This window comes from Lepisma saccharinum, unplaced genomic scaffold (genome assembly GCF_977018435.1).
Source record: "Lepisma saccharinum unplaced genomic scaffold, izLepSacc3.1 HAP1_SCAFFOLD_467, whole genome shotgun sequence".
NCBI lineage: Eukaryota > Metazoa > Arthropoda > Insecta > Zygentoma > Lepismatidae > Lepisma > Lepisma saccharinum.
In genome coordinates, this window is record NW_028143160.1 from 87,759 (window position 1) to 102,292 (window position 14,534).

General features: G+C 38.2%; 1 protein-coding gene across 1 annotated transcript in view; it reads left to right on the top strand.

The window, feature by feature from the left end:
* Positions 1-2,179: 2,179 nt before the first annotated feature.
* Positions 2,180-14,534, top strand: part of LOC145982934 (leukocyte elastase inhibitor-like) — a 44,930-nt gene continuing 32,575 nt past the window's right edge. Inside the window, exons 1-2 of the mRNA XM_083116231.1 lie at positions 2,180-2,299; positions 8,519-8,581. Of these exons, the coding sequence (XP_082972357.1) occupies positions 8,557-8,581 (25 nt within the window). The 5' untranslated portion in view covers positions 2,180-2,299; positions 8,519-8,556. The remainder of the gene's footprint in view (positions 2,300-8,518; positions 8,582-14,534) is intronic.

Below are 14,534 nucleotides of genomic sequence, written 5' to 3' on the forward strand. Positions count from 1 at the left end.
TATTTATTCGCCCACCCCTTGCTACGCCACTGCCCGGCACCGCCCCCACCAAAGGCGAGAGTGATAACGATTCGACTACGCAGCAACCCTGAAATTCTATCCCTACTGCTAATTAAACAAAAGAAGCCACGAACACTCACTTACAGTTGTTCACATCGCCACTGAGATTGCGTTGTTGCCTTGTAATTCAGTGGTCCAGAGTTTTGCTACTTACCCATACAGTACAAATGATAAAAGTTGAATAGTAGAAAAATAATAAGTATTAATACCACGGTTATAAATGTTATTATGCAATAACAAATATTATAAACTAATAAAAATAAAATTTTATTCGAAATAATAATTATTATTATTAATTACTATTATTATTATGTGAATGGGGTGACTCTATCCACCAAACGAGTGATTAATTGATTGATTGATATGTTGTTTTAAGTCCACTTTATGCACAGTAAGGCTAATCGGGACTGGACCTACAGTTTAAAGTGGGATACGAACCACTTGTGCCTCCACCGGGTATCGAACCCGGGACCCCTTGATTACAAGGCGACGACGCTACCGCTGCGCCATCGGGGAGGCCCACCAAACGAGTGAATACCAGCACAACCATTTTCCACTATTTCTTTTGCATTTTATGCAGTTAGTATCTGAAAAGTACTTTGATATTAAATTTTGCACGTTTCGTTCAAGAAAAGGCTTTTTATGTTAGAAGTATTGTTTTTATAAAGTGTGTTGTGTGACCTCTCACCTACAACTGTAATTGTTAAAATTTTGAAAACTGTGAGACCATTTGTTCTTTGGATGAAATGGTAGAATATAACCTTGTTCCTGTATTATTCACTCAAACTTTTCGATCCAATACATTTTTATTTTGATTATTCTGTTCGAATACAAACTAAATTAACTTTATTTCTGTTCTTAACAATAAGAGTAACAAGCTTTCGGCTATCTTGTATCTTTAAATTAACGATGTCAATTTCCAGGAGGGGACGTCCGACCCGTTCGACTCCCCCCCCCCCCCTCCCGACGCCCATGCATCCATTGGATATCCATTGAATATTCGTGTTGGAAGTTCTGGATATCCAATACAAATCAGTGAGCCTATTTGAACATAAAGTAAACTTAAAAACACACATTTGCCACTGGGATAAGATAAAGGGCTCGTGTGTTTTCCTGTTATCCAGACGAATGCTGGAAAGGTACCTTTAATAACGCATTTATCTTATTTTCTTACTTTTTGTCGCCCTTACACTTCCCTTTCGCGATTAACTTAAGGCTACAATTAAGATGTTTAGGAGTATAAAGAGTAGCGGTTTGTTAAGCGTTTGTTTAACGTTCCACTCTACGCCCCCCCCCCCTCCCTCAACCTCCTCTTTTATAAAGCTTACATCCAAGTCCAGTTTATGAGAGAGGTCCTGGATTCGAATCCCGGCCTGGGCATGGATGTCCTTTGCGTATCCCCTCATCAACCTCATCATATCATCACTCAACCTAATCTTCGCGATTAGCCAAAAGTGGCAGAAAGGCGAAATAAAATAAACCAAGTCAATCCATCAAAAAAAACAAAAAAAAAAACATCTTTGTGGGCGAGCGTATGTTGTGGTTTACTCACGATCACACAGCTTACGTTTCGATTATAAATTCCTGACAGCGGAGTCTGTCTGTTTTTATGAGTCTTCTTTCATTAGTTTCAAGTTATCAAGTTGTCACACTTTAAGACTTCTTTATGCTCAGATAGGCTAATCAGGATTGGACCTTCACTTTAAACTAGGATACGAACCACAGTGTAATATCCTTACACCATGGATCGAGGCCTTAACCTATCGAATGCAAGACGAACCCTACTTTATTTAATCATCGTAATTAGCCTAAAGATGCAGAAAAAGCGACGTAAACTGACAAAGAACTACATAATCCATTGTCACCGTCGCGATAGCCTAATTAGGCAGGAAATCAGCATAAAATGAGGAAGACCAAGTGCATTTGTTCGGTAAAGATTTTCCGTAGGTGATAAAATGAAGCCGAGGGCTATGACGTCAACCTGACAATCAGTGGTTTCCAAAACTTCCAATTCTTCATCTGCAAAGCATGTCTCTTTTCCCCTCCAGAAATTTCCACTGATGTCGATTGGCTGGAAAGGAATTTCCTTGGTTTTTCCCGAGGCTGAGGGGAGAGAAACGCATGTGTATATACGTACAGTTGCGATATCGGAGGAGGTCAGACGTCCAGTGCTTGTTAACCTTGAGGGTCGAAAGGGAAGCTCTCTGTTATACTGCACACTTGGTAGCGTGCAAGATCGGTGAGTAGCAGGAATAGTATTGTTACTGAATGTGGTTGTATTTAAGAAGGAATTTAAACGGTTTATTAAGGATATTTTAAAAAATATATAATCATCAAGCATGTCAGAATTGTGAAAATTTATACAAGATTTATTTTTATGAAATAGTATCGAACCAAAATATATATCGGGATATTTTTTCCTGTAATAATTGTGGGTTTTTCATACTCTGAGGACAAGTATTTGGCTGCATTACGGGGAGTCTCGCATTTCTGTCTGTCAGCCATTCTGATAATGAACACTATAAAATACGAAAGAAATGTAATGCTGTTAATTATTGGAACTAATTAAAATTAAGAACAAGTGGAGTATATGAGCAAGTGCGTCGTCATGTGTACGTTAAGCCTTCGATAAAACCGAAAACATATTTTAAAATTATTAGTGAAAGTAGTAAAAAAATAACTTGCCATGTATCCATGTGAATACTGTAATCGAATATAACTACTTTTGAACTTAACATAAATACAATTACGCATATTTTCAATTCGAATCTCTCTGAGTTGTGATAGGAAGAGATCGCAGATAACGTTGAAAAATTATTTGTTGCACTGAAGAAATTCTTGCATCTCATTGGTTGGCCAATTGATTTATTTGTGGGTTTTCTCATTTTTGGTTGTACTTGCCACAGAGTATTTTCACATCTTCTATGCACTGATCTCCATTTCGGTATATTTCCCTTTGTAGATAATGTTTGGCATAGTGCCGGGCAAAAGTGGCGAAAAGTGGGGGCAGCTTCCCCCCTCGCCTCCCCTCTAATCGCCGCCACTGCATATTAGCATTTACTATAGTGCAGGAGGCTTTAGAAAGAGCGTTTCGCGGGCTAACAGCAGACGTCGCTCGCACACCATTGCCGATACTCTCGTGTCGTTTGCTCCTCAGCCGAAGAAACAGACCGAGGTAGCAAGAGGCAGAGATCACTCACCCTTCCAGAAAGGTGCAGCGAGCTAGCTGTGGCAACCGGGCTCGCTCATTCGCGGATCTGATTGGTTCTCGCAGACCCACCCCCATATTGTCGTCTACTGTAAGCCTGCGAAGCGATCTTTCTAAGGCCTCCTGCACTATAATGGAGAAAGAAGTTCAATTCTTCGCGTGACTATTTCAAGTTGTTTGTGTTCCGGTAGCCCAGTTGTTCCCAAAGTGTGCGCCGTTACTGTCTTACAGGGAGGCCGCGAAATGTTCCAATATTTTCACTGAAATTCAATCAATGATATAATTTTTTTCAAATATGTGCTGATTTAGTACTTTTTACAAATAAAATGTTTATTTTTTAAATTAAAGCAAGCAATCTAACCACACTAACTGAGCGTTGCAAGTGTTAAATAGATTCTGAATTGGGCGCCGCGGAAAAATCCTGAAACACTTAGGCCGCCGTGAAACCTAACGGTTTGGGAAACCCTGCGGTAACGTGTTTTTACAATGTACATTGTAACAATACTAGAGTATTCACTTCATTTTGTTAGCCTCCCCGATGGCGCAGTGGTAGCGTCGCCACTTTGTAATCAAGGGGCCCCGGGTTCGATACCCGGTGGAGGCACAAGTGGTTCGGATCCCACTTTAAACTGTAGGTCCAGTCCCGATTAGCCTTACTGTGCATAAAGTGGACTTAAAACACCAACTCAACAACTTCATTTTGTTAAGCATGACGGACAGTTTATATTGTCCTGAAGTAGTCATTCTATATATATGCCGTGTGTTTGGAATTCTAGACCAACTCAAAAAGTTACATGTTTGCACAGTTTCAATTTTAAGCGATTACATACAATATAAAAATCCAAGTCGTTGTCAATCTCCTAAAATTTCAGTTATTCCCACCCATCACTAAACTCACTATTATTAAAACGAAACTATATTTGCTCTGGACATACATATAATGGGCGCGCGCACCACTAGTCCATCCTACAAACAACAACAACAACAAAAAAGAACCAAAATCTTACGAGGGCTTCGTTTAAAGTGTAGCATTTTACAAGTGTCTTTAAATGATTTCGATATATCCACTTTTAAGTTTCTATTAAACCTCCCGTTATTAATGTGTCCTTAACTTAGCCGAGATAATATTTAATTGGATGATTTAGCATGTAATTATCTAGTTAGTGTTATTTGAATCAATATTACTAAGAATAGAACTGATGGAAAGTTATAATTCACTACCTACAGAATAGTTATAGCATAGATTTGATACTTATTTTAGGAGCCATAACTCCTTTGAGTCTATAAATAGCAATAAATCTACAATTCGCGTAAAGAGTATTGCGAAACTTTCTAAATTAACTTTCAATGAGAAGTTTGAGAAAACCTGAGGGGATGTGGTTGTACGGATTCCCCTCTTTCAATAGACTGTGATCAGTCGGTAGTGGGTCTCGGGGTAGGTTCGATATCCGGGAAGGGTGTTCTTAGAATTTTTTGTCAGTGTTCCTGGGCCAGAGTGGGTTCTGGGGACTTACTCAGCATATAGTCAATGGGAGACCTTAGACAACCTTGCGGCCGGAGCGTGATGCTGATCACATCAACTATGGCAGATATCGGGTATGTGGATCCTACCTCCGTATCTGCCCATGGCACTGTGCTATGTACTGGTGTCTTTTTAAAACAGTCATATTTGCTAACATTGTTTGTATTTTTCTTTTTAATGTGAACTTATTCATGAAGCAAATCTACTGAATTATTGCAGACTTACGAGGCTGTGACGTTTGAAACTTCTGTGGAATTGTATTCTGTGTCCTATCTTTTCACTAGCTTCATCTGCTCCCCTTCATTCTGAGTGTCGCAGGGCCTCCCGACGTGACCTTGTAATCAAGGGGTCCCGGGTTCGATACCCGGTGGAGGCACAGTAGTTCGGATCCAACTTTAAACTGTAGGTCCAGTCCTGATTAGCCTTTCTGTGCATAAAGTGGACTCAAAACAACAATTAAAAAAAAGTGTCGCTATAAGCCAAACGTGTCAGTAAAGTTACGTAAAATAGCCGAATCAATCGACCAATCAATGAAACAATTTACTTCGTGTTTTCAAACATTGTAGTCACTGACAACTATCGTGGAACTGATATTAGGTATCCAGCTTATTTTAGTTATTGAATGAATGATTTCGTATTTTACATCGCTTTTGTGTCACTTTAGACAAACTGCGAAGATGAGGGTGAATGGTGATAAGATACAATAGATGAAGGGACAATCACAAACACATATCGTCAGCACACAGCTCCCAGAGAGAATTATACCAACCATGGCCCAGACGCCAGAGCCTCGTTAATCTGCAAAATGCAGTTAAGCATGTACTACGTGGAAGCAAGGCTGCCCACAAAGAGGATATGACGCGCCCGTGTCATGGACATATTTTTTTTCCGAAATAAATTATAGTTTAGCTACTATTCTATTGACTGGTTAAATAATTGTTAGACAAAATTACAACATGGAAAAAATAATTTCATTAATCATTGAGGATTGCTCAAACTCAGTTCTTTCCAGAAATACAGGCCTACAATTATGCACAAATTAATTATTTTAAATCTGTATTACAGAGCGAAAGTGTTTTTGTTTTATGTAATCACAAACTAGTATATATTTTATCTTTCTAATATATGAAAAAGTCGTCAAAATACATATTGCATTGTTTTACAAGTTGTAGAAAACTTCGCTCTTCCTCTTTGCACTTTATCTACCTTGAAACTTGGCATTTCGGCAATATATGTTACAGTATTTAAATAATAAGTTCACTCTATTAGAAAGTTAAATAGGCAAATCAGAGATTCGCTGACTTTAGTGAACTATAATCTGTGCACATGCTTTTCTATTCATGCTTATTAATTAGAGCTCCAACTGTGATCAACTGTTGCAACAATTGATTTGCTTTATTTTACATCGCTTTTTTGTGCCACTTTTGGCTAATTTGCGAAGATTGGGATGAGTGATGACATGATGACATTGATGAATGGACACTCACAAATATGCCCAGGCCAGGAAATAAGCGCGGGACCCCGCGCGTCGTAGCCCGATGTGCTAACAACTCCGTAACAATTGAAGGGTACAGAGGAAAACAAGGTCCACTTTTTTTGAAACTTGAGATTGACACCATGCTATTCTATGGGTGGTGTACTATGTACCCACATGACTAACTTTAGGAAAAACACTTAGTCCCACAAAAAATCAACGTCCGAAAAAAGTTTCTTCTTCATTCTGTAGCATTTTCAAACTTCAAATTGCATTCATGTCAAAAGTTAAGAAATGGACTTTGTTTTCCCCCGTACTCTTCATATTCAGTATTTCAACATAATTAAAACTTAAAAAAATTTGATCAATCTTTCTCTTACCGTAAACGGAACTACGAAATTATTTTCTCAATAGTACTGTGGATTTATATTCAAATGCACTTCCTTAATTGAGAATACACATTACAAAAAAAAATCCTGGGTAGGTAGTATCTGAAAAGATGGGTGTTTCCAAGACAGCCACATACCATTGATAAGCAAAAAAATAACTTCCACATGAAAATTTACAGTGTTGGAACATGACGTGGTTGATTGCCAGACATTGTATTAAAAACAAAAAGTGACTGTGGTTGTTTCACAAACGGAAATGTGTTAAGTTACAATTATTTCTCATTAAAAGTGGAAATCTCTTTTGATTTGATTTGATTTATTTTACTTCGCTTTTCTTCCACTTTTGGCAAATCGCGAAAAATAAGGATGTGATGAAATTGAATTAATGAAGGAACACTGACAAAGAACACCCATGAGCAGGCTGGGATTCGAACTCTGGACCCCTGGCGTCGTCGAGCGTTGTGTTTAGCACTCTACCAAGGATATCGACAGGTATCACCTTTATTGCATTTAAGAAGTCCCGTTTTATGACGCGAACATCTTAGACATTTGGTCCTGGAATTATAGGACACCCTATACTTGATTTTCTTCAGTTTGTAGAGAAGAGGTTTTTCGGTATTTCTGTTTCCATTTATGCCAGTAATATTTTGCTTCCAGTGATGAGTTATTCCAAAAATGTATCCAGAATTGTCCATCTACGGGAAGGTCGCTGTAATGGTGAATTCAGGATCGAAATGGTTATTATTTGGGAGCTGGGTTATTACCACATTGCTTCCAGCTTCTGGGTGCTCTCGAAAAAAAATTGCGCAATGCTGACACACGTGCTAAGCTTTTTTTATATATTTTTTTATATACAATATAAAAAAGCATGGTCACACACGGGCTAGTCAAGTGCCGTCAAGGACACAGCAGAGGTTCATTGACATTCACTTTTCAAACTGAGATAGAAATTCTCGAAAGTTAATCATTTACATGCTTCAGGACATGCCTTATAGGAGATGAAGAGCTAGGTGATTGGGACTTCATAACACGTGCGTGGAATGTTGGTAAAAACAACCAGCAGAAAGAACTTCGTAGCAGAAGACTACTCGATTTATTATTTTATTCCTTTTCATTCTTATACCGGGTGTCCCATAAGTCTGAATCATAGGAGAAGAACAAAACAAGTTCATCAAGAATATGTTCAAAGTCCCTACCAGGAAAATAACTTGGATTCGTGCCTCCCTAGTGCCATGGTTTACCTGTAACAGAAATAAGGGTAATATGAACAATACTTATGGTTCCAGACTTATGGGACGGGACACCCTATATACAGGGTTTAGCCTAAAAGAAATACACTTTCAAAGTTTTACAGAAATAATAGTTTTAATAATAGGGCTGAAACACTTACATGGCTTGAAACACTTACATGGCTTGAAGAGTACCGTACGTCCTGAAGTTTATATTGGTAAGTTACAAGTGTTCTGTGTGTCACCCTTTTGTAATACGACAGATATCAATCAATGCGATAGTCTGACTGGCGCCTTGGAGGCAAATTACACATACACAACCTCCCTTCCTGCCAGTGCCGCCACCTAGGGACACGATCTGAAACTCGTCTCGCAGACATGTGGCGTACCCCAGCCTGGCCTACATATCCCGTAAGTTTCATCGCTCTGTCACTTTATTTCGCTTTTTTCCCGTCATTCATCCGGTTATTTATTGACCGTACCAAATACATTATTTTCTGAGAATGAAATTGACTGTTCCTTAACTAATTCTAGCATTTTATGTAGCTTATAACAACATTTATATTTTTCAAATCCTCTCTTGTGTGTTTAGTATATTGACGACATCTTTAATATGCTTATTTTATTTCCTTACAGAATTCACGTCGACATTTTGAGAACTGAAATCCATAATCATGCGGAGAACATTATATATTTTAGGTAAGCAAAGCGGCCATGTGTTGAGGTATAATTAAATATATTCTGAATTTGGTTTTGGGTGGCATGTTTGGAAACTGTAAATATTTGATTTGGTAAGACCTAAACTGCAATTTTGGAAAATGCGTAGACGCAAATGCTAATGAAATGTATCATTAAACGTCTCCATTTTGAATGTGTTTGCTAATCTAGCAGAGAAAGGATCTTTCATTCTATTCTGAAATTCTGTAGGTAAAAACTGAATTAAATAATATGAATAAATATTTATACCTATTAATAAAGTCTGAAAGGAAGTCGCCACAAAGGAAAACTAACGTCGATAATATGCTTTTTGTGTCACTTTGGCTAATCGCGATGATGAGGATTATTGGTGATTGGGAGAGAGTGACGTAAGAGGGGCTCGAGAATGGACCCTTTGATAGTGAGGGTCTCTTTTTGCTATTGTTGGTGATGAACATTGAAACGATAACGAGTAATCGTTATAACCAGTGTTGTTAAAGGTCCAGGAATGTTAAATAAATTCAATTCTGGTCCAGGAGAGAAAATCAGCAGCGTAAATGGGTTCTGGACAGTAAAGAACCTTTTTTTCCGGGTCAATTTGAATACTGTCCAGGAACCTTTCTTTCCGGGTCAATTTGAATACTGTCCAGGAACCTTTTTTTCCGGGTCAATTTGAATACTAATAATAATAATAATAATAATATCGTCTTTATTGAGAGGGCGTGTTTCGGCCTCGCAGGCCGTTCTTACAACAAACCCTTTAAACAAACATATTACAATAGACACTTTCCACTTCTTGAAAATCTTTGTTGCAGTAGAAAGAATAAAAAGAATAAAAATACAAAAAAAAATAATAAATAAAAAAGAAATTTAAAAAAAAACATTTCTACTTATAATGTAAACAATTGATGTACTGAAGGTACAGAGTTAAATACCACAATTAGAATACAATTATTACAGCTAAAACTACAACCAATACCTCATTCCCATTCATTACAGAAAAGACAAAGCCAGACACTATTGTTTGGACAGCAGATGCTTCTTTAGATTTATTTTGTATGTTGCAGGGTGGAGCTCCCCTGAGGTCAGTGGTGGGGGGAGGTCATTCCATTCTTTTATTGCGGTGACTATGAAAGAATTCCCATAGAATGTTGTTCTGTGTACAGGAATCGTGTAGTGAGTTTTTTGACGAAGGTTAATTTGTTTTCCTTTCTTCCTGTACGGAGCAATTTGATCATATAAATATCTTGGTTCCTTATTGTTCAGGATCCTGTACAATAAAGACAATGCCAAAAATGTTCTCCTATTCTTAACGTTTAACCAATTAAGTTCCTGTAAGTACGGGGATATGTGTTCTCTTCTTTTGACATTCAGTATAAATCTTATGCAACTGTTTTGAAGTTTTTGTATCTTGTAATTTAGAGCACTGTGGATGTTTATAAATACGGCGGAAGCATAATCAATTTTTGGCATTACAAGTGTGTTGACTAGGTAATTTTTCGTTTCTTTGCTTAGCATATGTTTTAATGGAAAAAGTGATTTCAGTTTGGCTATTGAGTTTTTAATTATATGTGTGACATGAGAACCCCATTGTAGATTCTCGTCCAATATTATGCCAAGGTTGCGTGCTGTTTCTACTTTCTGTATTTTGGAATTATTCAGTGTAGGGAGGGGGAGTTGTAATTGTTCTAACTTTTTGAGGTTTCTCGTTGTGCCTAAAGTTAAAATGTAAGACTTGGATGAATTCAATTTGAGTGCATTACATTCAGACCATTTAGATATTGAATTTAGGTCCTGTTGCAATGCTTCTAGGGCCATTGCACTGTTTCTTAATGGTGTTTGTATATATATTTGTGTGTCATCCGCATACTGGTGGTATTTGCAGTGTTTTAGTGAATCATTAAAATCTCTGATGTATAGCGAAAATAGGATAGGTCCTAGAATACTTCCTTGTGGTACTCCTTGTTTGATATCAAGCCATTTAGACATGCACGATTTATTCTCGTGTACTAATTTTACACATTGTTGCCTGTTCGTTAGATAAGACCGAAACCATAACAATTCCTTATTTCTTATGCCGATAGATTTCAATTTCTCTGCCGAAAGGTTGTGGTTTATGGAGTCAAATGCCTTGGTGTAATCAAGGAGTACCAGAAACGAAATTTTACCATTATCCATCCCCTTGGCTATGTCATCAACAACGCTAACTAAAGTAGTTACCGTGCTGTGCTGTTTCCTGAAGCCTGATTGACGTGGAGAATAGTGGTCATGCAACATCAGATGGTCTACTAATTGTTCTTTTACTATGCGTTCTATAACTTTAGACATAATTGGCAGTACGCTTATTGGTCTTAGATCTTTAACATCAAGGGAAACAGTGGTTTTCGGTACGGGCGTCACTACGGCCTTTTTCCAATCTTCGGGAAATACCCCTTGAGAAAGAGAGCAGTTTATGATGTGAGTTAGGCTCTTTAGGCAATGCGGGATGCAGAGTCTCAACATTTTTAGACTGATGCCATCATGACCCTTGGCATTGGAGTGTAGTTTTTTGACCTCTTTCAACACGGTAGCCTCATTAACCTTCTTCAGTTTGAAGGTTCCGCTTGTCTGCCGTGTTTTATATGACTCGATTAATTTCTCAACCTCGGTCGTGTTTGTTTGCTGACAAGCAGAATTTACAAAAAAGTCGTTTATTGCATCCGCATTGAGTACACTTGAGGGTAATTTTTGGTTAAACTTATTAGTAACAACTCCCTCTCGTTTTAATGTCTGCCAAAATGCTCTAGCGTTTTTAACTTTTTCATTGAGAACCCGGTCATAATGGTGGAATTTTGCGTTTCTCACGGCTTTTTTCGCACGATTTTTAAAATATTTATAAGAGAGAAGCGCGTCTTGATCTCCGGTGTTAACATACTTCAGGTGAAAGTAATCTCGTATTTTCCAAAATTCTTTTACTTTTTCAGATATCCAAGGGGCGGGTGGTCTAGTTACTCGAAACGTTTTTACTGGAAAATGTTTGTCAGCCAACGCAATAATGTTGCTGTTAAAGAGAAAAACGGATTCGTTTACGTCGTGTTTGCTGCATATTAAGTCCCAATTAATATTTCCCGCGTCTTTGTTAAACTCACTTTCGTTCAAGTTCTTAAAGCTTCTGACTTGAACCAATTTGTTATAATTTTTGGTGCAGTTGATTCCGAACACGGCGTATGTTAGGTGATGGTCTGATATACCGGACATTATATTCTGATCGACGTGGGTCACCTTCAGGTTATCAGAGCAGATGATAACGTCGATTAAAGTCCTTGACATTGGCGTTACCCTCGTGGGCTTTGTGATGATTTGCTTACCGTGAGCCTCGGCAATGATGTCGTTTAAGAATCGCGTGTTGGGTTCATTTTGTTTCAACATATTTACGTTGAGATCACCAATCGCAACGTAATGAACATAATTCAAATGAAAATATTGCACGATATCCCCAATATCGCTTAGATGTGTATACTTAACTTTAGGAGGTTTGTATGCGACTAATATCCCGACCTTCACCTTCTGTACGGTTACCTTGACAGCTTAGGTTTCGATGTCATTATATTTTTGAATAGGCAATTCGAGTGCTTTCCATTGTAATGATTTGTGTATATATAAACAAACGCCTCCTCGAGTCCTATCGCATCTGTCATTACGGATAATATCATAATTATCTAATGCTACCGTGTTATTCGAAATATGTGGTTTAAGCCACGTTTCGGTAATTCCTATGATCTGAAAATTTAATTTGTTTATTATGTATTTAAATTCGTCAAAGGAATTTAGCAGACCTTCCGTGTTGAAGTGACACACTTTCAGTTCTTTGGGGAATGACTCGAGGCCATTGCTTAGCTTCTGTTTGGGGAGCGGCGATCAGCGTTGCCAGGTCAGATTTTTTAAAATCGGGAGATCGTCCCCTGAAAAATCAGGAGATCTGCTTAAAAAATCAGAAGAACTAATAATAGCGGATTATCAACGTTCTGGGGGGGGGGGGTAGAGTGGGAAAAGCTTTCCACTATTATTATTGAACGTTAATTATTAATTTTTGGAAGTCAAAAGATAAATTTATTACTGTTATGTTAATACAAATTTTATTATGTATGAACTTCAAGGGTACGATAACCCCACCCCCTTAATTCACCTAAGGTAAAGGTACAGTTTCCCCAAACCAGTGGCGATGATCGGGTGCCAAAACTGAGGGGGTGCAAGGATTGCCTCCCATAATCGCCGGCACTGCCCCTTCACATTGCAAAAAGCAGTGACATTACTGAAGAAAGTCCGACCTCGATTTTCTGTTCATCTGTCACAAATGTTCTAAAATAAATTGTTGTGACTGTGCGTGGATTTATGTACTTGGCGTTTAAAAGTTTATGGAAACATTTCGTGATTTTTGTGTTAACTAAATCTAGAGCTTCAGCCACTACGCATTCGAGGATATATTTTTTAAATGCTCTACCTGATAACACCTTAGATTGCTTTTATTTAAAAATAGCCAAAGTTACAAGATGTAAGAAAACCCAAACTTTTTTAACAACACATTCAAAGCATACTCGCATTAATGGTAATGGAGAAGGGCTATAATGCCTTAACCCCCGAAATATCCTTGAATTAAAACTTTTCTTTCAATCACGGAAGGTAACCAACCAGTATTAGACAGATTGATTGATTGATTTGATTTATTTTACTTCGCATCTGCCATATTTGTCTAATCGTAAAGATGTGGAATTGACGAAGGGACACTCACAAAGAGCACCCAAGCCGTCTGGGATTCGAACTCGGGACCCTTTTTTCTTCAACTTTTTCCCCAGTCAATCCAGACAATGTAAATGTTAATTAAGTCAGCTTTTTGCATTCGAGGATTTCCTGGTATAAAATCGGGAAAGATAATTTCTACCGCAACAGTATTGATTGAGTAGAAAGGGACATAGACCAATTGTAGTAGTAGTTACGCTCAGAAATAGCTTTAAAAAACAATGCTATAACAACATGAATTATGATTTCTAAGTTAGATGATTAAGAAAAAATAAAACTGCGACGTATAACTATGGTATAAGTCTGCAACAGCATTTTACTAAGCCGACCTCCGTGGCTGAGTGGTTAGCACAGCGCTATGAGATCAGGGATCCCGTCTCGGGATCAAATCTCGGCATGGGCATGGTTGTCCCTTCATCAATTTCATCATATCATCACTCATCCTAGTATTCGCGATTAGCCAAAAGTGGCAGAAATGCGAAGTAAAATAAATCAAATCAATCAATCGACAGTTTACTAAGAGCTTTTGTAACCATAACCTTTGGCTGCATTCGTAATGTGGACTCCCTATTTTATCAGAGTTAAAAACCTGAACCTGTAGCATTTGCAATAAACATTACCTCAAAACTGAATACTTGTTCGTATGTGTGGGTGGCAACATTGGTATTTAGTTGTAACCAGTTTCCAGATGCCTCCCCTTTGACAAAACCTCACCAGATGGGGAAAGTTAGGACACCCGCCTTGGAGTTCCCAATCACAGATCATATTTCCCAATGCACAAAGGGCTCAAGAAGCCGCGCGTCTTTCCCAGTGTCATCAAACCTGGTATGACACTCCTCCCCCACCCCCCTCTCTCTCTCTCTCTGCGGAATATTCATGGGTCTTTGCATTCCATCAGCTGAATATGTAAATTGTAAATCAACTTTCGATTTTTTAAAAATAATTGTTCATTATAAATATTTAAGGAAGAAAAAATCAGGAGATTTCCACATTTTCCTGAAACTTGTCAGGAGATAAGTAGATTGTGCTGAAAATCAGGAAATCTCCTGCGAAATCAGTAGACCTGGCAACACTGGCGGCGATTGACAATAGGTGAGTCGGGGAGGAGGGGGTGAGGGTGCCTGACGGAAATAACTGTCCCTGAAGCTAAAGGGAGGGGAGAGGACTCCACTGACCTCAT